General features: G+C 36.2%; 1 protein-coding gene across 2 annotated transcripts in view; it reads right to left on the bottom strand.

The window, feature by feature from the left end:
• Positions 1-27,777, bottom strand: part of MYO16 (myosin XVI) — a 590,664-nt gene that overhangs the window by 431,133 nt on the left and 131,754 nt on the right. For both annotated transcript variants that reach the window (XM_054574388.1, XM_054574387.1), the window contains exon 2: positions 2,086-2,349. In XM_054574388.1, the coding sequence (XP_054430363.1) occupies positions 2,086-2,311 (226 nt within the window). In that variant the 5' untranslated portion in view covers positions 2,312-2,349. The remainder of the gene's footprint in view (positions 1-2,085; positions 2,350-27,777) is intronic.

Here is a 27,777-nt window from a genome sequence, read left to right as displayed (position 1 = left end):
GCTAAGATCCCTCTGTGGACAAATATTTTAATTTACATTGCAATAATATACTTAACTTTTGATAATTGATTAGAAATTCAAACTCTTATTGAGACCCCAAAGTCAATAAACTATTTCATCATTGATGCTAATGTCGTCCTTAGTTATTGAGCACAATCTTTGCTTCCATTAGTAAGAAAACTATTTCCTGGGAATAATAAAGTTATACAACTTGTCTTTCTGAGGACATTCTCTTCTACGAATCTTCAGAATTTTTGGTGTCACTTTTGTCTCAAAAAATAAATAAGATAGTGTGTAAGAAGAATTAGTACAGTGATTAGCAGGAATACAAAAAATATTGTGTTTTTTGTCTGCTTCCTATTGTCACTACCATTTTGAATACTTTATGTTGGTCATTTCATCAAACAAAATGTGAACCATTACTGTTCCATTCTTTCCCTTCTTTGCAATTCAAAAAACAAACACACAAAAAAGCAATTTCTTCAATAAAACCCAGCTTAAACTTAATCATGACTTCAATGTTTTCCCTCCAATTGGGAAACATCATATTATTATTTATATGTAATAGTTTCTTCTTGGTCTCCAGAATTCTTATTTTAGTATTTTAATATATTTTCAGCCTTAACTTAGGTGTTATTTCATCCTGTAAATACTTTACACAAGAGATTTTATAACTTTGCAAATAATTTTTTGTTGTTTCATTACTTTTAAATCAATATAAGGTTTAAATCTGCCTGCATTCTAATTTAGATTTTCTCTGACAACTACTACCTCATGAACTTAGACAAACCTCTTCACTCTTTCTCTCAGCGCTGCTGGAAGGTACTGGGATGAGCAAGAGGATGCAGTGACAGTGTCCCTGTCCTTCCATGTGCTTAGCACTTCACAGAGAAGATGGCCATTAAATGAAATGCTACATGAGAAGAGAATAATAAAATGAGAGATAAGAGTGCTCTGGGACAGTTCCTTCATGTGCAAAGTGAGATTATTGGACTAGATGATCTGTAGGTACTTCCCCATTCAGAAATTCTCCACCACTGTCATTGCATTAAAAAGGATACAAAATCTCAGAACTCAAGAGTATTCTAGTTTGATTAACAAGCCCACACAAAACCATGAAAAGAACTACCTTAGTTTTATTATTATAGCTATCATTGTATATAATGTGCTGTCAGTTTTCTCAGATACAGAACCATGATAGCTCTTTGAAAGCTTTGGGACCATGTATGTTACTAAATTGATTATTTTTCCAGATTGAACAGGTTAAAAACTATAAATAGCTCAGGAAGAGTTTTTCTACTAAATAAATTACAAAAAATGATTTTCAGAGATTGACTTTGAAATGTAGTTAATGGACTGAATGTCTATACTCTTTGCATGCCTGTTTTGGATTAATTCAACGACTGGTCTTAGAGCCAGTCAAGATAAATTAATTTATATTTGTTTTCTTGAAGTGTTCCATGTTTATACCTATAGCTAGACAGTTTCTTTCTCATTAGAACTTTGGAAATAATATTCTAAAAACAGAAAAAAATAAAAATTAATACACAAAAATACATGAAAGATTAAAAGCTTAATAGTTATGTAAAAACAACTGAAACTTGGATTGAGTATTCTTAATAAAATTTTATATTACAAGCCAGTCAATTTTAAGGGAGAAACCAATTGACTCTGGTATCCTGAGAGTTTGAGGGGAACTGACTATTTGAATATATCTATTATAATTAATTTTGCAACATAGCTTCATCTTCAAAGGAAACAATTTCACTTTAAAAAGTTTCATTAACAATTGGAATTAACAATTTCCAAGGAAATTATTTGCTTTTCAGGTAGGTAATTCTAAAAAAAATACATACAACAATTGCATAAAATATTTGCATTTTTTATCTTTACTAAGAACTGGACTTTTAATATATTCTTTGAAAATACCATTTTTTTCCTTGAAAATTTGTTTCACAAACAGGCCCTATGATTTCAAATAAATTCTACCCTTCATTTCCCCACCAAAACAAACAAACAAACAAACAAACAAACAAATAACAGGAAAAATCACATAGGAAAACTTTTTTTCTTTATGTCATATACCTTCTTTGTCATCATGGTGGATAATTGCATCCTGCATCATGTCAGCAAGGTTAAAGTGGACTTTCTGATTCTTTCCATGCTTCAGTTTTTTCAGGAGTCCTTCCTGCTTCTGAAAAGCCTTCTCTCTTTCATAGTAGGCTTTGATTTGTTCACAGCGCATGCGTTTCACCAGCCGCTGCCTTTGGCCAAGGGGAAGGGTCTCCAGCAAGCACTGGTCAATTTCCATTTCATGGGATCTGAAAATATTACATAGCTGAAAGCAACCTGAAAGAAACGTAATGAGGAAGTCACTAGACCCATTATTACAACAAATAAAATAGCATTATAGAACCTACTTGATTTCTTATTACCCATCACACAAGTCAGAAATTTGTTCATTCCTCTTTCTGCTTGACATACAAATGCCAAGCCCTACTTACATATTGGGAGCAAAACAGAGTTTATATCTTACTTAAGATCTCATGGTAAGAAAACAAATAACTGAATTAGATATAGATACATGGTTTTGTTTAACATCTAACAATCCATGTTTTCTTATTTCTTTCAAGCCACACCAAAGCCCTAAAACTATTACCACTGTGTTAAGATCCTTCATCTAACTGAATAATACTGACTAAACTTTATATGATAGATTTTGACAGAAAACCATTCTAAGTTTTTCCACACATCCTAATAAAATTGGTTTTACATATCCTGATGACTTTGCTAGTCTAATGTAATAAAATATACGTAAGCTATAAATTGTTTATATAGGACATAGGTAGGCTATCAATTGTTTATAAGACACAATGATCCTTTTTCACCAATTTATTGCTAAACACATTTCCTAGTCATTGGTAACATTCATTTCTAAAGTATCTAACCATGGTTAACAATAAAGATTGATCAATGAAATGGAGGCTTTACTCTCAGCAATCCAAAATCCTGGGCAGAATTGTTGCTGTTGTATCCTTTGTCTTATTCATATAGTGATTATCAGACTGAGTCCTCTGTCCTGAAAATGAAAATAGTCACTTTCTTTCAAGATGCCATTTCATAGTAACACCACCCAAATCACCTGTAATGGAGTTGTACTAACTCATACATTTACCATTTGGTTAAAATTTTTCAATTAGCAGAAAATTAATGTTAAAGTACTGAAAATTCTAGAATCTGGCTTACAAATACAGGTTCAGATAAGTGTTTATATGATCTTCTCTTACAATATTTATGATGTAAGTCTTAAGGAAGTAAAAGTAACTTTGCATGTACAAAAATGTAGACCATGATATGCCATATCTGGAAATATCATGCAGTAAGGGTACTGCTACTTCATCTTTGGAAAGGTGCCCTATTCCTCTGAAAGAAGAGCAAGTTGTGACAATGCTATTTCCATTTCTTTCTCACTTGATGCTTTGCAAAATGTTATTCTCACAGCCACCAGGCATGGCATTCCTTATGCTGCAAGTAAGGAAAACTAAGAGAGACTATGACTTGTCCAAGACCCAAAGATATGATTTTTTGACAGTCATAAATATTCCATAAAGGCTAAAAAAATAAGAGACGGTGATTTTCTACAGACAGGTATTTAAAATATATGGGGAGAAGCAGTGTTAAAGGATTTTGTTTTGGTTGGTTGTTAGCATTTTACAACATTTTAGAATCTCTGTTTTTATAAAATTTTTAATAAGTATTTGTTAGAGTGGTGTTAGGAGTATGAAATAATCACACATAAAATACACCTTTCCAATGCCCTAAACACAAAGAGACAATAGCAGTTCTGAGATAAAAACAAATTTTTCCATGTATGTTTGATAAAAGCCATGATCACTGTCACAAACATTCTGTGAGAGTCCATTAATGGTGGACAGAAAATATCTTCTAATTTCAAATCTGTTTAGAAAACTGCACCAAGTTTGATTCATTGACTCGGATTCTCAAGACATTTTGACTTCCATGACTTTCCTGGATTGCCAGCAGGTGCCCAGGGAATCTTTGGAATCTCTGAAAAACCTAAAGAAGCAAAACGAATGGCATCACAGTGTCATATACTGAGTAGCACACAGTTGAATGTGGAGGATAATCTAATAAACACAACCTTCTTCCAGTTTTCACATCTTGAAGGGGGTCTTAAATAAAGTTTAAAGAGTGTGTGGTGACAGCTCATGATTCACTGAACAACCCTCTCAAGCTCTCAAAAAGGAGCTCTGAGAATAGTTTGTAAATTAATCCCCTTACGATTTGGAAAATCGGAGACTAAGGCTGTTAAATTTCAAATCCATACATGTATAAAAGATTGAGCTTTCTACAGATGATGTATTGTAGAATAGAGTACCTGAAACCTATGTAATTTTATTAATGAATGTCACCCTAATAAATTCAATTAAAAAAAGGAAAAAAAGAAAAAATTGATCTTAAATAGATTGTCTTGTTAAATAATTCCCCATTCTTTTATTTCAAATGGTCTAAACTTTGATTTATTCCATATTCTGGAAATATACTCAGCACTGAAACTTTTTTTTGTCTAATTTTGAGTGAATCAGCTACCTTTGTATATGTGCTGCTATCAATCTATAAGACAGTTGCTAAATAAAACAAAATTATAGGAAATTCAGTTTGGAGGCAGTCTACTCAAGACTTACTGAACTTTATCACTGGAGCAACTTAGATGAAAATCATCCCAAGTAAACTATCAGATATTGAGGTCAAAACAACGGTTCTAAGGCAGCTAAATGAACTCAGCAGCTCAAAGAGAATTACAAAAAGCTACAGGAAAACTATGAGGAACTTACTGTGCAAACTATATCAACATGAAAAAGGACATAGAAACTATCAATAAGATGCTAGAGGAAATGAAGAATACAATTTCTGAATTGAAGAACACAGTAGAAGGAATCAAAAGCAGGCTAGATGAAGTAGAGGATCTAATCAGCAAACTGAAGTAGAGGATCTAATCAGCAAACTGGAGGACAAGATAGAAAAAAGCTCCCAGGAAAAGCAAGAAATAGAAAAAGACTTAAAAAGAATGAAGAGGTGTTTAGGGAAATGCAGGACAACCTGAAACATAGTAATATCTGCATAATAAGGATACCAGAAGGAGAAGAGGAGCAAGGGATAGAGAACCTGTTTGAAAAAGTAATGATGGAAAACTTCCCTAATTGGAGGAGAGAAAAAGTCACACAAGTCCAGGAAGCACAGAGGGTCCCATTCAAGAGGAACCCAATGAGGCCCACTCCAAGACACATCATCATTAAAATTGCAAATATCAAAGACCAACAGAGAATCTTAAAGGAAGCAAACGAGAAAGAGGTAGTAACATATAAGGGAGCCCCGATATGGCTAGCAGCTGATCTCTCAACAGAAACACTGTAAGCCAGAAGGGAATGGCAAGAAATATTCCAAGTCATGAAAATGAAAGGCCTGGAACAAAGACTGCTCTACCCAGCAAGGTTCTCAATTAAAATGGAAGGTGAAACAAGGGAGTTCCTCAGACAAAGGAAGGCTAAAAGAATACATCTCCACCAAACCAGCACTGGAAGATATGCTAAAGGGACAGTTTAAGAAGATGAAGAAAAAGATTGAGAAAGACAAGAACACAGGTACAAAGAGAAAAAATGAATAAGTACCTATCAATAATAACTTTAAATGTAAAGGGATTAAGTGCCCCAATCAAAAGACACAAGATAACTAAAGGATAAAAAAACATGATCCACACATATGCTGCCTACAAAAGACCCACCTCAGAGCAAAGGACCTACACAGACTGAAAGTAAAAGGTTGGAAAAAAATGTTCCAAGCAAATGGATCGGGAAAAAAAACAGGGGTAGCAATACTTATATCAGACAAAATAGATTTCAAACAAAGGCCATAAAAGGAGACCCAGAAGGGCACTGCATAATACTCAAAGGAAGAATACATCAAGAAGACATAAACATTGTAAACATATACGCACCCAACATAGGAGCACCCAAATATATAAGAAAAATCTTGCAGGACTTCAAGAAAGATATAGAGAGCAACACACTGATAGTAGGAAATTTTAACAATCCACTGCAAAAATGGATATATCTTCCAAAAAAAACATCAACATGGATATTGTGAAGCTGAATGATGCATTAGACCAAATGGGCTTAACTGACATATATAGAACTTTTCATCCCAAAGAAGCAAAATACACATTCTTTTCAAATGCACACAGAACATTTTCAAAGATAGACCACATGATAGGACACAAAACAAGCCTCAACAAATTCAGGGAAATTGAAATAATAACAAGCATTTTCTCAAACCACAAGGACTTGAAACTGGAAATCAACCCAGGAAAAAACTCAAACTCTTTCAAACTCATGGAGACTGAATAGCACACTATTAAACAATGAATGGATCAATAATGACATCAAAGAATAAATCAAAAAGTTTCTGGAAACAAATAAAAATGAACAGACAACTGTTCAAAACTGATGGGCCACAGCAAAGGCAGTCCTGAGAGGGAAGTTCATAGCAACACAGGCCTACCTGAAAAAGATAAAAACATTTCAAATAAATGACCTAACCCTATCACTTCAAGAACTAGAGAAACAACAACAAACAAATCCCAGAGCAAGTAGAGGGAAGGAAATAATCAAGATCAGAGCAGAAGTGAATGATATAGAGACTAAAAGAACAATTTGAAGGATCAACCAATCCAAGAGCTGGTTCTTTGAAAAGATAAACAAAATTGACAAGTCTTTAAGCAGACTCTCCAAGAAAAAAAAGGGGAGAGGACCCAAATAAACAATACCAGAAATGAAAGAGGCAAAGTGACAACTGATACCACAGAAATACAAAGGATTGTAAGAAACTACTATGAGCCAAGAAATTTGAAAACCTTGAGGAAATGGACAAATTTCTAGAAAAGTATAACCTTCCAACACTGAAAGAAGAAGAAGCAGAAAGCCTGAACAGACTGATAACAGCTGGGGAAATTGAAGCAGTAATCAAAAAACTCCTGGCACACAAAAGTCCTGGACTGGATGGTTTCACAGAAGAATTTTACAGAACATTTAAAGAAGAGCTAACCTCTGTCATTTTCTGATTATTTCAAAAATCCAAGAAGAAGGAAGACTCCCAAACTCTTTTTATGAGGACAGCATCATTCTAATCCCAAAACGAGATAAAGATACAACAAAGAAAGAAAACTACAGGCCAATATCCCTGATGAACACAGACACTAAAATCCTCAACAAAATATTGGCAAACCACATCCAGCAATACATTAAAAAGATCATCCGCCATGATCAAGTGGGACTCATCCCAGGGATGCAAGGATGGTTCAATATTCACAAATCAATAAACATAATACAGCACATAAATAAAAGGAAAGACAAAAACCACATGATCATCTCCATAGATGTGGAAAAAGCATTTGATAAGGAACAGCACTCATTTATGATAAAAAACACTCAGCAAAATAGGAATAAAGGGGCATACTTTAACATAATAAAGGCCATATATGAACAACCTACAGCCAACATCATACTCAATCGGCAAAAACTAAAACTTTCCCACTAGGATTGGGTACAAGATAAAGTTTTCTGCTTTCACCACTTCTATTCAACATGGTATTGGAAGTCCTAGCCACAGCAGTCAAACAATAAAAAGAAATAATAGGCATCCAATTGGAAAGGAGGAAGTAAAACTATCATTGTTTGCAGATGATGACAGTGTACATAGAAAACCTTATAGACTCCACCAAATAACTTCTTGACCTAGTAAGTAAATTTGACAAAACAGCAGGATAGAAAGATGCCGCATCCTCTTCCAGCCATGTTGTCTGACAAGGTCTGGATATGGGGAGAGAAGCTTCAAGGAAAGCGTCCTCCGGGAAGAGGACGCAGCATAGGGACAATTGGTAGTACCGGAATTATATAATTAGGAGTCATAATTTTCATTGTATATCTGATCAACCTGGGAAAGATAAATAAGACACATGAGAATGAAACTGATAGGCAAGCCTCAGATGTAATTCTAGTTTCCACAGACCTAGACACAGTCACCACCACTCCTGAATCATCTGTAACTGCGTGTCCAGATTGTACTAACAATTTACTAGTTAAGTTAGTAAGGAAATTCCCCACGAATATCCCTGAGAAACAGTTTATAGATGAACTACAACAGGTGGAGCTCATGGAACCAGCTTATTCTCCTGTGCCTCCGCCTCTGGCAGCTAAGGTCATTAAAGAAAATAAAAAGAAATTATACAGACCCCTTCCCATGGCTCAGGTGTTGCCTTTTGTAGCCTACTGGATAAAAGGAAAATTGTGGTATCCCCTTCAAGGAGTTAACAGCATGTAAAGAATCCCTGACCCACCATTGCCCTATACAGGAGTTTACCAGAAAGGCATAAGAATAGTCAATAAAGATTGAGTACATATTCCCTATGCTAGCTTGCCTTTCATGAAACGCTTGGCACGAACAGGACCCCCCTAGTGCTTACGTACAAACGAATAAAGGAATAGCTTGAGGAAGCAATTACGGACATATTATAAAAAGTGTTGTCCCTACTTATTCAGGAAAAAAGAAGGTAGGGAGGATTGGCTAGCTGATGAACCATAGAATTATGAGAACCAGGAAAAGCACAAAGTTAGGTACAAAGTCTGCTCTTAGTAATTGCTTCTGCTCAGTCAACCCACAGCAATATGTAACCGCAAATGTCTGATGCTTGCCAAAAATAAAAATATATAAGATATATGAGATTTGCAATAAAGCGGAATAGCTTTGCACTGCCTCTGAGTTGTGTAGTTGTCTGTCTCCCATCGCCGATGCCTTACCCACCTTTGGGACCCCCTGGATCCTGCTCAGCTGGACTGCGGCAGAAAGTCAATATTCAGAAACCAAAGGCATTTTTGTACGCAAACAATGAAATATCAGAATCAGAAATCAGGGAAAAAAATACCATTTGCTATAGCAACAAGAAAACTAACATATCCAGGAATAGACCTAACCAAGGAGATAAAGACCTGTACTCAGAAAACTACACAGCACTGAAGAAATTAAGGAAAATACAAATAAATGGAAGCATATACCATGTTCATGGATTGGAAGAATTAACATCATTAAAATGTCTATATTACCCAAAGCAATTTATAGATTCATCACAATCCCTATTTAAATACCAATAACATATTTCACAAACATAGAACAGACATTTCAAAAATTTATATGGAACTATAAATGACCCTGAATTGCTGTAGCAATTTTGAGAAAGAAAAACAAAGAAGGAGGGATCACAATACTTGACATAAAACTATATCACAAGGTCACTGTAATCAAAACAGTCTGGTACTGGCACAAGAACAGACACACAGATCAGCAGAAACTAATAGAAATCCCAGAAATAAACCCATGTCTCTATGGTCAATTAATATTTGACAAAGGGGTAAAAATAACCTCTTCAACAAACGGTGTTGAGCTGGACAGCTACATGCAAAAAAATTGAAATTTGATCAGCAACTGACACCATACACAAAAATAAACTCAAGATGGATAAAAGACTTAAATATAAGTCACGACACTATAAAAGTCCTAGAGGAGAACATAGGCAGGGAACTCTCAGATATCCTGTGCAGCAATATTTTCACCGATATGTTCCCTAAAGCAGGGGACATAAAGGAAAGAATAAACAAGTGGGACCTCATCAAAATAAGAAGCTTCTGCATGGCTAAAGAAAACATCAGCAAAATGAAAAGGAAACCAAGTATATGGGGAAATATATTTGCCAATGATATATCAGATAAGGGTTTGATCTCCAAAATATAGGAAGAACTCACATGATTCCACTCCAAGAAGACAAACAATCCAATTAAAAAATGGGCAAAGGACCTAGACAGACACTTCCCCAAGGAGGACATACATAGGGACCAGAGACATATGAAAGGATGCCCAGCATCACTAGCCATCAGAGACATGTAAATTAAAACCACAATGAGATTCCACTTCATACCAGTCAGAATGGTCATCATAAACAGATCAACAAACAACAGGTGCTGGTGAGGCAGTGGAGAAAAGGGAACCCTAATACGCTGTGGTTGGAAATGCAGACTGGTGCAGCCATTGTGGAAAACAATTTGGAATTTCCTCAGAAAGCTAAAAATGGAACTGTCTTTTGACCCAGCAATTCCACTGCTGGTATTATACCCTAAGAATCCCGATACACCAATTCCAAAGAACCTATGCACCCTAATGTTCATAGCAGCACAATTGACAATAGCCAAGTGTTGGAAGCAACCTAAGTGCCCATCATTAAATGAGTGGATCAGAAATCTCTAGTACATTTACACAATGGAATACTATGCAGGAGAAAGAAAGAAAGAGCTACTATGCTTATTGACAGCATGGATGGAACTGGAGAGCATTGTGCTAAGTGAAATAATCCAGGTGGTGAAAGACAAATACCATATGATCTCACCTATGAGTGGAACCTAATCAACAGAACAAACAAGCAAGGAAAATATAACCAGCAACATTGAAAGAAAAAACAAACCAACAATAACAAGAGGTAAGGAAGGAGGTGGGTGGGTAATGGGGAAAAGAAGGGGAAGGGTCCAGTCAAGGAACATGTATAAAGTACCCAGGGACAAAGCCAAAGTGGGAAAGGATTAAGGGACGGAGAAGGGGGAAGGGGGCAGGGGAAAGTGGTGGCAGGAAGGTCGAGAGAAACGTATTTGAACAATAAAATAATAAAAATAAAATAAAATAAAAGGATAAAAAGAAAAGCTAAAGACTGAGGGAAGTGTCCACTGGCTGGTGTAACTCAGTGGATTGAGTGCTGGCCTGCAGATCCAAGGGTCGTCAGTTCGATTCCCAGTCAGGGCACATGCCTGGGTGCCGGCCAGATCCTCAGCAGGGGGCATGCAAGAGGAGACCACTCACTGATGTTTCTCTCCTTCTCTTTCTCCTTCCCCTCCCCTCTCTCTAAAAATAAATAAATAAATCTTTAAAAAAAAAAAAGACAGGGAAATCTTGGAAACCACATATCTAACAAAAGACTCGCATCCAGAATATACTCAAAACTCAAGTAAAAAAACAAAAAATCTAATTAGAAAATGTGAAAAGACATGAAGAGACATTTCACTGCCATATATGGATGACAAATAAGTACATGGGAAGATGTTCAACCTCACTAACCATTGGAGAAATGCAAGTTAAAACATGATGATGTATCACTACATGTGTTAGAAGAGCTAAGATCAAAATAAAATGCATCCCAGCCAGGTGGCTAAGTTGGTTAGAGCAACATCTAATACACCAAAAGTCTGTGGGTTCAATTCCTGGTCAGGGCACAGGCAGAGGTTATAGGTTTGATCCCCAGTTGAGGATGTGAAGAAGCTGGATTTCTCTCCATTGATAGTGGGAATGTAAAATAGTACAGTTACTCAAGAAAATAGTTTGCCAGTTTCTTTAAATACTTCATTATGCATTAATCTTTCCAGGTTACTTGGCTCAAAAAACTATAAAATTCATAGATGAAAACATACAAGTTTCATGATACTGGACTTAGCAATGATTTCTTGGATAAGACACCAAAAGCACAGGCAACAGAGGCAAAAATAGGCAAACTGACTAACTTAAAAACTTTTATGCATTAAAGGACATAGTCAACAGGGCAAAAAGGCAACCTATCAAATGGGAGAAAATATTTGTATAGCATATATACATGTAAGGGGTTAATATTCAAATATATAAAGAACTCTTATAACAGCAATAAAAACATCAAATAACCAAATTTAAAAATAGACAAAGGATTTGAATAAGTGTTTCTCTAAAGATGATATGCAAATACACAAGTATATTAAAAAGATGCTCAAAATCACTAATCATCAGTGAACTGCAAATCAAAACCACAATCAGCCATCACCTCACACCCATTAGATTGGCTATTACAAAACAAACAAACAAACAAATGAGAAAGCGGAAAATAAAAAGTGTTGAAAACTCTTGCACTGTTGGTGGGATTGTAAAATGGTGCAACCACTATATAAAACAGCATAGAGTTTCCTCAAAAAATTAAAAATTGAACTACCATAAAATCCAGCAATCCCACTTTTGGGTATATACCCAAAAGATTTGAAAACAGGGTCCCAAATTGATGTTTGCCCACCCGTGAACACAGTGCAGCACAGTTCACAGTGGCCAAGAGGTGGAAGCAATGCAAATGTCACCAACGGATGACTGGTTGAACAAAAGGATATATATACACACAATGGAATATTATTCTGTCTTAAAAAACAAGGAAATCCTACAACATGACATATCATGGATGAATACTAAGGACATGCTAAATGAAATAAACCAGTAACAAAAAGACAAATACTGTATGATTCCACTTATATGAGGTGTCCAATGTAGACAAATTCATAGAAACAATTTAGAATGGTGGTTGCCAGGGGGTGGAGAGAGAGGGAGAAAGAGCGTTGTTGTTTAATGAGCATAGGTATATCCGATTTTAAAGATAAAAACATTCTGGAGATTTGTGTCACAACAATGTGAATATGCTTAAGACTATTGAACTGTATATTTAATGAATGACCCACTGACAGGGACACCAGGGTGGGGACTGACTGTGGGAGTGGGGGGGGGGCTGGCGGAGGAAGACAATGGGGGAAATTGGGACAACTGCAATAGAACAATAAAATATTTAATAAAAAAATAAAAAACATACAATGGTTAATCTAGCAAATGTTATGTATTTTCCCAGAATGAAGAAGTGGAGGTAAAAGAGAGTAAGACAAAGAGCTGCATTGCAGGGTTTTTAAAAAGACAGATACATAGTTCATGCATTTAAATGAAAAATATATTTGCAAACATATGGTTTATCCTACTTTATAAAAATGTTTGCTATGAACTCTTGAAGGGCTAGAAGTAGCTGTGCAGGAAGGGAATTAGAATACTTACATGCAGGTTTTGCGTACAAACACACTTACATCTACACCCCCAACAACTCTCCTAGCAGAAGTTTTATTCTCAGAAATCACTTGCTATAACACGCTTCCTGGGATATTTTTTTACTGCATATACAATGACAATGAAACAAAGGAAGAGCGAGGATTTTCAAAGACAAGGGTATAATCAATTTCAACATACTCCCACAGAAGCTTATAAAAAACCTTCTTAAGCACTGAAGTCTTTAAAAATTGCTAGATTTCAACATCCTTGTAATCAAGGTACAGGTCCATGTCCTTCTTTACAGAGCAAAAAATAGTACAAAGTAATTACATTTGGAGAAAATATAGATGTTATGCCCTAAAATATCTCACGATTTAAGTCCACAATGCCTGTCTCATACAATTCCACACTGAAACACTTTCTTGAAAGATAGACAAATAAACAATTTAAATTCTCAGCAAAATCAACAATATTTTTTATTTCACTACTTTGTTGTCTTTAGTTTTTTACTTTATGTATCCTATGACCATTCTTGGGTTTCCATCCAAATATTAGGGCATGTTTTCTAATGAAAAAATGTGAAAAGTGTTTTATTTTTTTTAATTAAAATGGAAATAAACACACAAGACACAAAATTACTACATACTCTGAGCAGGGGTGTCCAAGTAGCAGGATGACCCAGGATGGTTGTGAATGCAGCTCAACACAAAATTGTAAATTTACTCAAGACAGTTCTTCCAGTGTGGCACAGAAATGTCAAATGGTTTCACACCCTTGGAAAATGTATTTATTTTGTATATATCAACCTATAACGTTCCATATTTAATATTTCCCTTACAATATTTATTTAATAACAAGAGTCTAATTATGATAAATAGCTTTTCAGTGGATATAAATTAACAGTCATAATTCTTTCCAGGATTTGTTTTAGAGTAACAATAAAACTGAAGATCGTTACCCTGAGGTGATGTTCCTGATTCTATATCAAAGTGGACCCAGATGCCTACAGAAATCTATGGTTGATGGAGGGTACCATGTCATGTGGTACCCTCCATCAACCTGTGTCCAAGGTGTTTCCAAAATCATGCCCATGTGCTAATGCCCAACACAATGATTTACCTTGATACAACGAGGACTGACCAGGCTCCTTTCCACAGACAACCCAACTACATTCAAGATCTGCAGAGCCTGGTGATTTAGAGCCCCATCTCTGAGTATCAGCGAGCTGCTATCATTTACACACTCAACCAAGAACTTCTCTGAGGAAGTCCAGCCCCTTTACAATTTGAACAGCCTCCTGATAGCTTTTCTCAGATGCTTCAGATCGGATGCCATATTGGTGAAATCAAACCTGTCTTTTCATGATTATCCCTGCCTTTTCAAATACTATGCTCCCACTACTGGGTCTTTCCAAGTTCTGGAACCTCAATTGCAGTCCTGTCCCTTCCAATAAAGGGCAATATTAGGAAATTAAAATGGTTTTTGACAAGCTTTAATTCCTGCATGGCTCAAGAGAGAAGCTCTCTTTTTGTTCATACTCAATAAAATAGAGTTAGATCTCTACCCCGGGTATACATTTGGGGGTACTCAAACTTTAAATAATCTTCTTCCCTGAGTCCACATCTACACGTCAACAGTTTCAATTCTGGTAGAAGGGGTCTCAGCTCACTCTATTCCTTCCAGACAATTTTTTTAAATAGAAAAATTCTCTGGTGTTCAGATTGTCTGAGAATGGAATACTTGACAGTTTCAACACACTGGTTCCCTACTAAGGAGACAGAAGCCCTGACTACATTCATAACCCTCCTGTCAGTCAAGCAGCCTCCTGTATTATTACTTTAGTCTGAGTCATGCAGCAACACTGTAAAACAAACATGGTATATTTCAAGTACAAAACCAATGAGCACATGTTTTACCTTAACAACTCCTCCTTACATTTCTTTTTAATTATAATTCAAAAGCTTATATGTGTGTGTCCATGCAAGTCTAATTTCATGGGTGTAAAGAATTTTTTTAAAATTTCATAATTTGCCTGGGTTACATTTATATACAGTTTGTTATTTGACATTATTTTGATATAAAATATATTCAGTCCTAAAATGGGTTGAGACAAAATTGAATTTTACATTTAATACTTAATTTTGCTTTAAAATCTCTGGTTGTTTTTCTCTTTTTCTCTGTAAAGTTAAAAATTTATAGAAAAATCAGATCATAAAATTTCTATTATTTTTCCTAGGTTAAAAAACATTCTAGGCTATAGTTTGTGTTTTTAAATTATTTCCATTGCTCTTTATATCAACTTTTAAGACACAATTTCAGATGAAGGAAACTCTTTAAGGTGAATATAAAACACAGTATCAAAACAAAGAGTATAACTCACAGAAAAACAATGTCAATTTTTAAAGAAATAAAAATATCATTAGATTTTCAGAAATTACAGAAGGCCCCAATGAGCCAAAGCAATCCTGAGAAAAATAGAATAAGGCCAGAGGTCTCATATTACCTGTTATCAATTTATACTGTTGTCAGTGAAAATTGGGCTCTTCCATGGTGCCACAAGGAAAGCATTCCAAGAACCCACACATGGAAGATTGTGGTGTGGCTTGGCTCATTCGGGCGGAAATCTGCCCCTGGGTATCAATGTACCATCTCCCTCCATCCCACTATGGAAAAAGTCCAAGTTTTCTTCAGCAAGGCCAAAACAAAAGCCCGTGTCCAGAGTTTCTGATACATATTAAATCTCAGTTCTTCAGTCATGACACGGGCCCCAGTATTTGCTAGACCCACATGGTCATGTGCTTCAGGGAGAGCTAGCACAAGAACAAATTGGGTGAGTGTGTTACCAAGAGGCGGGGAGGGGGGCGGGAGGAGGGAGAGAGAGACACAGAGAGAGAGAGAGACAGGTATTCTTTGTTCCCCTGGGATTATATTAGCTTGGGTTTCGGCCAGACAAGGTGTTTTTCAAAATGAGCAAAATGACCAACTTCCCAAGCTTTTGTGGGCTTTTTGATGGTTCCAGTCCCTAGTTAGTCTGATAGGCCTATTTGATCAAGCACTTCCCATTGTGCCCACCTCCACCAATCTGGTACCAGAGTGGCAGGGTGAGGGGGAAGGGAGGCATGTTAATCCCTTAGGTGGACAAATGCTCTAATCCCATGCAGTGTGAAGCAGTAGCTTCCTGGTGAAGCAAACAAGCTCATGCTCCCCAGTTTATTAAACTCAATGTCTAATTCCCTCTACTCCCCTTTCTTATTAATAATTAGCTAGCTACTTACAATAAGTTTCCTCCCTGAAGATCTTGAACCTTGTAATCATACAAAGGGACATGGATGAAGGCCTCATCTTCTATAGCTGCTTTTTGCTGTCAATGGACATATTCCTGCCTATCCCCAGACCCAGAGGGTCTTCCTATCTGCTAAAGGAACAAAGGAGCAAAAAGGAGGGGTAGCCTTCAGTACTACAGAGCTATGATAATCAAGACAGCGTGGTTTGGCAGAAAAATAGACACACAGACCAACGAAATGGAATTGAGAGTCCAGAAATAAAATTACATGTACCTGGACAAATAATTTTTGACAAAGGACCCAAAAATACACAATGGATTTAAAAAAGCCTCTTCAAAAATTGGTGCTGGGAAAATATGTGAGGAAACATGAAAAAGGCACAAAAATACCTGAAACTATACCCACATCAACACTTAGGAACTTCAAAATACAAAGAAAACTGACTTTAAATAATGCCAATAATGCCATTTGTATTACTCTGTATAGTCTTGAACTAAAATTGCTACTACTAATACTATTAAAATTATTAATCAAACATTCTGAATGCATTTTTGCAGCACTGGACTCCAAATTAGATTTTTAAACTGGCATGTTCTAGAATTTCTAGAATTCCCATGTGTCTGAGTTTCACATTAAGATTTCTTTTCTGTAATATAATGGAAACCTATTATTAAGATGTACTTATAAAATTTCAATTAGGCTTAAATAAAGAGAGAATTAAAACAAGGTTAAAAAAATGAAATAAAGGTGTTAAAAATAAAGGTGTTAAATGTGATATACTTTAGAAGATGTCTATAAATGGAAACTTGAGTTTCATTAAGAATTCCTTTTTTATAAAGCCATTTGAATTGTAAACAGATTATGAGTCTTCCATTAAAAATCACCATCCCTACTAATTGTTTAAAGAGAAAAGACTTTCACTGTGCTAATAAGACAAGAATAAATTTTATTTTTGCAGCATACAGTTTACCATTAGAAAGATGGTAGATGACAGATAAATAGATAGATAGCTGGCTGGGTAGACAGATGGATATAATAAATGTTCTAATCATTTGAAACCAGGTATCTGAAAAAGAGTAAGCAGAGAAAGCACAGGAACCCTGGAGATGAGAAACAGGAGAAAAGTCAAACATGAACACTGTAGAAGCATTCCTGAGCTATACCTGCTGAACCACTCACACATGGAAGCCAGAAGCCTGTTTTGTTAGCAGAATGGGTTCAGGATTTGCTCTCGAGTGAGAGCTGAGAACACAAAACTCAAGGCTGGACCCTGATTAATAGACTTTGTGTATATATAGGGCTCAGAGCAGCAAGTGTGGAGTCCAACAATAACCCTCTGACTAAAGTTGCCTAATTGAGATTTTAAAAAATAAAATCATCTATTGAGTGTTTCCATATCCTATGGTTTAATAAATAAAGCACAGTGTTTTGATTATCACATTTCTATGACTTCTGCTTGCTAGTCAAATTCCCATAACAGGTCAGGAAGTTCAGTGTTTCAAGATGAAAAAAAAAAAAAACCCTGGAAACAGTCAAAATACTTGAACTAGCAAATGGATAAACACACTGTCATATTTCCACACAATAGGATACCACTCAACAACAAAAAAGAACAAACCTGATGCATCCAACAACATGGATGAAATCTCAGATGGATTACACTAAAGGACAGAAGCCAGTTTCTTCAAATTACTAAGCACACATTTATAATGCTATATATACCAAGCAATTGCATTCCTGACATTTATCTAAAAAAAATGAGCATATTATCACACAAAAATCAGTAGAGAATTGTTCGTAGAAAATTTATTTCTAGACAAAAAGTATAAACAACAAACTGTCTCCCAATAGGTGAAGAGATAAATAAACCATGGTACATCCACTCCATGGAATACTACCCAGTAATGCAAAGGAAGAAACGATTGATATACAAAATAACTTGGGTGGATCTCAAGGTCATTATACTGAGTAAGAGAAGCCAATCTCTGAAAATCACATCTGTATGATTCCATTGATATGACATTCTGAAAAAAAAGCAAAGCTAGAGGGACAGAAATGAGATCTGTGGTTGCGCAGGGCTGGTAGTTAGGAAGAAGATTGTGAATGGCACAAGGAAACTTTCTGGAGCAAGGAAAATGTTCTAAATCAGATTGTGGAGCAGTTGCATGATAATATGCATTTGTCAAAACGTAACAAACTCTGTTCATTTCTTTTCCTTTCAGTGTTGTTGGTCTTATTTTCCTTGCATCTTTGTATTGTTGGTTAGGGTCTGCTTACAGGTGAGATCATATGGAATTTGTCTTTTGCCCCCTGGCTTACTTCGCTTAGCATAATACTCTCGAGTTCCATCCATGCTGTTGTGAAGGTTAGTAGTTCTTTTTTTCTTTCTGCTGCATAGTATTCCATTATGTAAATGTACCATAGTTTTTTGATCCAGTCATCTACTGATGGGCATTTAGGTTGCTTCCAATACTTGGCTATTGTCAATTGTGCTGCTATGAACATTGGGGTGCGTAGGTTCTTTTGAATTGGCATTCAGAGACGAGGGATGGAGGGTGGGGACAGGGGAAAAGGAAGGGAATGGGAGGGTCAGGGAACATGTAGCAAGGTCTCATGGACAAAGCCAAAGGAGAAGGATTGAGGGAGGGAGGGGGTAGGGGGCAGTGGAAGGTGGTAGGGGGAAGGCAAAGACAAATGTATTTGAAAAGATAAAGAAAATAAATTAAAATAATAATAATAATAAAAAAATTATACAAAAAAATGTAACAAACTATACACTTAAAAAAAGTTCTAAGTGTAAATTGTACCTCAATAAACTTGATTTAACAAAATAATACTTAAGTCTAGAACCAATTTTTCAAAGTTCTGTAAGACTGTTAAAATAGATGTTCCAAAATACTGAGGCATATCAGTTACATGCTGCTACAATAAACATTTTTAATAAGAGAAAAATACTTTCTGGTATGAATTTTTAAACAAAATAAAATAAATCACTTTCAAAGGATGAAGTAAGTCTTATAACAAATGCCAGCCCTTGTCATTTGTTGTAAATCAGAGGACTAGGAGAAAAAGAATACTCAGTGTCACCAAGTGTGTGGTTAAAGTGAAAACAAACAGAGTAACTCCCCTCTTGCCCTAAAGTCTCAATCTACATCAGACAGCACAGATTTCTAAGAGTTTGCTTATGTCATCACTGGACTTCAGATTTTAGTATGCTGGCAACAAATACGTCATTTTCACAGCTATATGCTCAGTACCAAGGACAGCACCTGCACCCACTGTATCCTGCAGTGGCTCAGTAAGTCTTGACTACAGAATGTATAACGGATAAAGAGAAGGAGGGAAGGGGGAATTTTTGAGTTGGCCAAAAAGTTCATTTGTTTTTTGTCCCTTAAAATGGCTTTAGTAGTGCTTAGCTGTCTTTAACTCCATTTGAAACAATTTTGTTAGATTATATTGTAACAGCTGCCATATCAGTGTGTATTAAAAAAAAATCAAAATTGGTAAATTTTTGTGCAGCCATTTTAATGTTGAAGACAGAGGAAAATAAGCAACATTTTTGGCATATTATGCTTTATTATTTCAAGAAAGGTAAAATGCAACTGACACACAAAAAAGGATTTGTGTGGCATATGGAGAAGGTACTGTGACTGATCAAATGTGTCAAAAGTGATTCGCAAAGTTTTGTGCTGGAGAGTTCTCATTGGACAATGTTCCACAGGGCGGGGGTGAGGGGTAGACCAGTTGAAGTTAATAGCGACCAAACCGATACATTAATTGAGAACAGTCAGCATTTTACCATAAGAGAGATAGCTGGCATAATCAAAGTATCTAAATCAATAAAGTTATTGGTGAAAATGATAGATGTCTTTAATTTTATGGAAAAAAACACATGAACTTTTTGGCCAACACAATATTAATGGACTGACTGACTTTCACAGACACAAATTAAAGGATGATATTATCAGCTACATTTTTCAAATGAGGAAATCAAGTACCAAGCCCTAGAGATGTTAGTTGATGCACTAAAGATTTAAAAAACAAACAAACAAACAAAAAACTAGAAAGTAGCTGAGATACCCTAGGCTAGCCTGACGGTTCCCAGAGGTAAAAGCCAAGTCTCCCCAAATGACTGGGGAGGCTATGCGTGGCCTCCTTCACCAAAACTGCCTACATTTATAATTAGAGTTCACACTGGCAGAGGAAACAACCCCATATTTTGTTGGGTATATCTTAGACTCATTTTTGCTGGTATATGAGAGGTGATGTTTTTTATGGCTCACTGGTGAGATGAAAGGGAAAGATGAAGACTTGTCTAGGATCTCATGAGAATAGAAAAGGTGAAGCAACATGTGGCCCTGCACTGATCTATGCATGAGTATCCTGCTGAAAGAATGTAAATTCAGTCCCCTAAAGCTAACTTAATAGGTACAATTGTTCAGAGTATAGAATAATGAACTAGAAATTTATAAAACAATTCAACCTTTGAACAATTTTCTTCTTTCAATGATACTCCACAGAATTGACTTTTATGTACTTAAAATATGAGGCACTAAGAGGTGTATTCTTCCATTGATCTCATATTTATTGTCAGCCCATTTGAATGAGTAACTTCCTCCTTTTCTACTAACAGCCAAAATGAAGAACGGTCAATTGATTTCAACAAAACCATTCATTAATTTGAATCTGTCTCTCCTGTCACTCCTCACTTTTAGATAATAAGTAATTCAAGCCTCTTTCAACTTTTCATATTCAGAAGTCCTGAAGCTCTGCTTTTTATTTATCCTTCCCTCAACTAGTTCCTATGAGCCAAGGAGTTTTAAGCTCAACTAAACAAAACTAGGGGCAATACTTAGAATGCACCAATAATTCATGCAAAGTCACAATTTCCATTTTATGTTATATTGTCTTACTTTAAAGTATAGATAAACTTCCAATAACTTTTTTTTAACCATGACTATCAGTGGAGCTGCCATATTTACTGTACTGCACACAATGACCGGTAAATAGTTTTCTGAAGCTATAAGTAAATTTAAAACCCAACAGTTCAAGAATAATTTAAATAGGCTTTGCAGCTGTATGATGTGTTCTCCCTAGAAAGAAAAACATACTTCATCTGTGGTTTGGAATAGTTTTCAAAGCATGGTACAAAAGGGTACCACTTAACAATAATTCTTAAAACATGATTTTATAGGTACTATTCTAGCATGAATTTATTTATGAAAGTTCTTAAATGTCAATGTTTCTTTTCTTTCAAGAATTTCTAAAAGTGCATTTTCATCATTAGTATCACTGTTGTCATTTTAATTTCTCAAAAAACTGAAAATGCCGAAGATTTTTTAAAAAGTCCCAATACATAGCCTTTAATGATCATGGGTGCAAAGGGACACATGGACTTGAATTTTCAAAGTTGAGGAAGTGGATACAGCAAATTAAAAACTATGTGAGTATTTACTATATTTTTAAAAAAAAACTGTTTTCAAGACTACGTCTATGTCCACCAACTGGTCTCTATCTCCTTTTCCTTTTAGAAGCCAAAGCTTGTAAGTGCTCTGTACCTGATTCCCCTCCAACAATGAGCTCAAGTCTGCGGTTTGAAAGCCACTCCCGCCTCTTCACTGACACTGCTTGGTAACCACATCAATAAAGGACTCCTTGTCCATTGTTTCAGTAGGTCCTTCTCAAACACGTACCTTAATCTTGTGACATAATGCAGGCTGTTTAGCAGACCCTGCCGCTTAACACTGTGATGCTTATATTTTTGACTGAAGACTTTAATCCCATTGTGAACTCCTCATCCCCTATCTGTTTTTCAGAAGTTTCTGATCTGAGGAATCTATTTTTTTGCTGTCTATTTGTTCCTGTACCATGGCTTAAATAAAACCAAGGTGCTAGTGGCTCCATTATTTATTTTAAATAAACATCTTTCACCTAAGCTTCAAACCTATATATACAACTACACAGTGCACTGCTTTCCTTGGACAATGTAAAACTCAGTATATCCAAGCCTGCCCTTGCTCCTCTTGATCACATCTGAAGCTTAATGGTAATGCCATACACATAGTTCCTCAAGCAAAAATCTAAGTGCCAATCTTGAATTATCCTTTCTTTCATCCTTCCCAACTCCTAAATTCATCCTAAAACCTAAGGTTCCTGGTACTCAAGTCTCCTTTATATTGGTCCACTTTTATCTACTCTCAAGTAACTCACCAGGATGAACTCCCCTCCACCTGGGTGTGAACTGTTACACAAGACACCTAGCTGGCTTACCACATTCCTCACTGCTCCCCTCCACTTGTTTTCCATACTCTAACTCAGTAATGCAAGCCTTTGCTGTTCAATCTTATAGTTAAAAGGGTTTAATGGAGTCCAATTGCTCTCAGGAAAAGTCTAAACATGGTGACATAGCATATAGCTCCTTCACAACCTGGACATTCATGCTTAGGAAGAAAGAGCATAGATTCAGTTTGGAAATTCCACATTGGAAGTGCTGATAGGACGTAGTGGTCCATTTGGATTTGAAAGTATGTACCTACAGATCCTGACAAAAGCACAGCCAGATGTATTTTCCTGGAATCTATCTGCGATGATGTTGAAGATGAAAAAATTAACTTAAATAGGACATGTATAAAGAAAAAGCAAAACAAAGCACATCTTTTTCACTGACCAGACAATAAGTTCTGTTAATTCCATTTGATAAATGCCTCTCAAATCAGACCATGCCTCCTTATCCCTATTGCAGCCATCCTGATTTAAGCTGTTAGCTGGCCTACTGCCTTGACCACTCCCTTTTCAATCTCTCCTTTTATCCATCCTCTACATTGCTATGGGAATGACAATTCTAAAACACAAATCTGATCATTTCCCTCACTCTTTAAAATCACTCAATTCCCTCACATGATAAATAACGTTAAAAAAAATCATCATACTTGTTCAAATATTACATGTTGTTCTCCTTTCTCTACCATATAGAGCTCCTTTTGATTGTCCTTTGAATGTGCCACACACTCACAACACTGTGTTTTATGCACATCTCTTCTTCTCACCAACTGATCATGAGTAAATACCTCATCCTTGAAAGCCTTCTCACTCACTCTGAGAAGACTGGCCCAGCTCCTTGCACACCTTCCCCACTATAGAACTAGGTGCCCTACTCCTGCCTTTACTCTTAACAGTGACTTAGAGAAATGCTTCTAAAGTGTTTATTTACTTTCCAATATCCCCTCTAGAGTGTGAATTTCTTGAAGAAAAGAAATACCATATTTTTTTTTACATATAAACTGAGTGCATAGTGTAATGTCTGGCATGAGGGAATGATTGAAATATTTTTAAATAATGGGTGTAAAAAAGACTAGGCCAGGAACCTAGAAGAGAAGAATAAGTCAAAGAGTTATAAGGACACATTTTTCAGGAAAGCTAAATGAAGATGAGGGGATGACATAGCAAGTTACAGTGAGTCACTGTGTTAAACTATGCAAATACAGAGGTGGGCAAAAGTGGGTTTACAATTATTCCTATGGAAAAGAAAATGGTAATCAATAAGTAATAATAAAAGAACAAACTGTGTTTTGTGCACTCATGGCTATAAACCTACTTTTGCCTACCCCCATATTTTCAGATAAATGGGGAACAAAATAGAGTTTGATATTCCAATACAATAATAGAGTGGGAGCTAAATTGTAGTCATTGGATAGTAACTGGCATTTAAGGGACATACATATAACTTTTGAAAGAAGTTTGGAAGTAAAAGTAAGTGAAGCTGTAGAATACAAGTTTGGGTAAGAAGAACATTGAAGTAAAAAGTCAAGGAACATATAGCAAGGACTCATGGACAAAACCAAAGGGGAAGAGCTGAGTGAGGGAAGGAGGGAGGGGGCAAGGGAAAGTGGTGGGGGTAGGCAGAGACAAATGTATTTGAAAAAATAAATTAAAATAAAATTTTTTAAAAAGTAGTATTTAATATGAATTTGGAAATATTAATAAGATGCTTTTAAAAGTTAACTTCTGAGAGCCTAGATTCTTTAAGTGAATAATATGAAACATGATCATCCCTGTCTCAGGGCCTTTGGACTTCTTCCCTCTGCTTGGCACATTCTTCCCACAGACCTTCACATCTTGGCTCCCTCACTACAATCTCAGAGGTCACTTCTTAAGAGAAGTCATCATGTTAAAACTTATTTAGGTACTATCAGAGACTTCTGGCCAAGATGGAGGAGTGGGTAAACATGCTTTGCCTCCACACACAAATACAGCAAAAATTACAACTAGACTACCAACCAAATTTCACCCTGATTCATCAGAAAATAAAACTGTGTGGAAGTCCAATAACCAAGGATTTGAAGAAGCCACATTGATCCAGACAGGCAGGAGGGGCAGAGGCGTGGAGATGCAGAGAGGTGCAGAGAGGCAGTGGAATGGGCGGTCCCACATTCATATGTGCTGGATAAAAATCAGGAGAGACACCTCAGGAACAAGCAACCCCAGCCTCAGTCCATATTGCCCAGCCCAGGGTTCCAGTGCCAGGAATAAAAGACCCCATAACTTCTGGCTACAAAAAAACAGTGAGGGTTGGGATGGCGGAAGAAACTGCAAAATTCTCAAGACATTTATCTGACAGGACCCCTAACAGACTTAAGACTCATGCAGACCCATCACCTCTGAGACTCAGAATGAGGACAACAGCTGGAAGGGCACAAGTGGCATAGTGGGAGAAGGGGAGAAAACAAAGTGGCCGGCAAGGGGGCTAGTGCCAGGGAGACAGCTTCCTCTCAGGCAAAATCCAGAGCCCAGGGAGTGGCACTGGCTCCTCTCTGAGCCATCCACCACAGAGAGCCACAGAGCAGTGAAACAGGTTGCCACACCCTGCCCTGGTGACTATGTAAAGCTCTGCCCCACACAATTTACAGGTGCCTTTTCTGCAATAGGCAATGCTATTAAAACAGGGAGTCAAAATAGATCTACGTAATACACAGAAACACAAGGAGGCTGCCAAATTGAGGAGAGAAACAAATATGACCCAAATGAAAGAATAGCTCAAAACTCCAGGAAAAGAACTAAATAAAATGGAGATAAGCAACCTATCAGGTGCAGAGTTCAAAACACTTGCTATCTGGATGTTCAAAGAAATCACTGGGTACTGTATCAGCATAAAAGACCCAGTCAGAAATGAAGGTTGCATTAAAATCTACAGGGAATCAACAGTGGAGGGGATGAAGCCAAGATTCAAATAAATGACTTGGAACATAAGGGAAAAAAAGCATTCAATCAGAACAGCGGGAAGAAAAAAAATTTTTTTTAAGAGAATAGAATAAGGAGACTCTGGGACATCTCCAAACATAACAACAGCTTAATCATAGGGGTGTCAGAAGGAGAAGAGGAAGAGCAAGAAATTGAAAATTTATTTAAAAAATAGTGAAAGAAAACTTCCCTAATTTGGTGAAGGAAATTGACACCCAAGTCTAGGAAGCACAGAGAGTCCCAAACAAGTTGGACCCAAAGAGGACCACACCAAGACTCATCATAATTAAAATGCCAAAGGTGAAAGATTAAGAGAGAACCTTAAAAGCAGCAAGAGAAAGGTGGAGAGTTACCTATAAAGGAATTCCCATAAGACTATCAGTGGATTTCTGAAAAGAAACTTTGCAGGCAAGAAGGGGCTTGGAAGAAGTAGTCAAAGTGATGAAAAGCAAGGACCTACAACCTAGATTATTCTTTCCAGCAATGCTATCATTTAGAATCAAAGGGCAGATAAAGTGCTTCCCAGACAAGATAAATCTAAAGGAGTTCATCACTACCAAGCCATTATTATATGAAATTTTAAAGGGAAATATATAAGAAAAAGATCAAAGCAGTGAACATTATAAAAAGGGCAACAAATGCACAACTATCAATAACTGAGTATAAAAACCAAACTAAGCAACCAAGCAGAACAGCAACAGAATCACAGATATGGATATAATATGGAGGGTTATCAGTGGGGAGGGAAAAGGCTGAGAATTGGAGAAAAGGTGTAGGGATTAAGGAGTATAAATTGGTAGGTACAAAATTGACAGGAGGGATGTTAAGAACAGTACAGGAATTGGAATAGCCAAATAACTTATATGCATGACCCATGGACATGAACTAAGGATAGGGATTGTTGGAAGGAATGGGTGTACCAGGCAGAGGGGGGCAAAGGAGGAAAAATTAGGACAACTGTAATAGCATAATCAATGAAATATATTTTGAAACATCCTCTTTAAAATTGCCCCAACCCTGTTTTGCTCTCTGGTGACTCATTAGATTTTTAAACACTTATTTTCTTCACATCAGCAACTACTATCAAGTTTTTTTTTCATCTACATCAGCTTGTTGACTTACTTACTTTCTGTCTCTCCATTGGCATGGGAATTTTGGGGTGAGAGGGATGTTAGTTTATTTGACTAAAGATAAGATAATCCTCTTATCTTTAGCCCTTGGACCAGTGCTTGGGAAAGAATGCAAGCTCAATAATATTTCTTGAACTAATCAATAAGTATATGAATTAATGAATAAATGAGGCAGAAGGAAAATGAAATCAATTTAATCCATCCAGCTCAGTTAAGGTATCATGGCATCTTTGTGTCCCTGAAGTGACACTAAATGTAAGCCAATTATGGAAAGCATAAAGAGCCCCTTTCATTCACCAAAAACCTACAGAAAGAGAGGGTATCACATTAGAATAACAGCTGTCAAGTAAGAGCATGGGTATGGAACCCTCCAGATACAATGACAAGCCTTTAATAATGCAATGTCAACACTGTAGCAATACACAAAGATATATCCTTGGATCGACCATCAAGACAAAAGTAGCCATGACATTCCTAAGAGTCTGTACAAAAGTGAACTATAAGAACAATTTAGTCAAATATTGAACAATAGACATAAACTACAATAATTTTATCATTTTATACATATTCTTCAATTCTGTTCCTTTGCTTCACAACTGTTAACACAGGAAGAATAGATACAGCTGTAACAGAAAGACAGAAAGCAAGCCTTACTGTTGTGGCTCAGTGATTGAGCCACCAGCCTGTTAACCAAAAGCTTGAGGATTCAATTCCTGGTCAGGACATATGCCTGGGTTGTGCTCCAGCATGCAAAAGGCAATCAGTCGATGTTTCTCTTGCACAAAGACGTTTTTCTCCCTCTCTTTCTCCCTCCATTCCCCTCTTTCTAAAAATAAATAAATAAAATATTTAGAAAAAAGAAGGTAGTCTATACTACTCATTAGCACATTTAATGATTTGTATTTTTTTCTTAATTGTGCTGGGTTTACGAGTCCTAGATTTATAACTAGTATGTGAGCTTTACTTATTTTCTCTTTTATTCTAATAATATTCAATAGAAGTTTTAATAAAATATTAAAATATTCTTATAATTCTTATAAATATAAACTATTCATCTAATTATCAATTCTGTTATAGAGATAAGTATCAGTTTGAAGCAGTTGTGCTATGTATTGAAACTAATTTAGTTAGTAGAATTA

The sequence above is a fragment of the Pteronotus mesoamericanus genome, unplaced genomic scaffold (genome assembly GCF_021234165.1).
Source record: "Pteronotus mesoamericanus isolate MK-2021 breed Mesoamerican mustached bat unplaced genomic scaffold, CSHL_Meso_final contig_26, whole genome shotgun sequence".
NCBI classification, from domain to species: Eukaryota; Metazoa; Chordata; class Mammalia; order Chiroptera; family Mormoopidae; genus Pteronotus; species Pteronotus mesoamericanus.
Note: the sequence above shows the minus strand (reverse complement) of the source record. Positions and strands in the feature narration are given on the sequence as shown.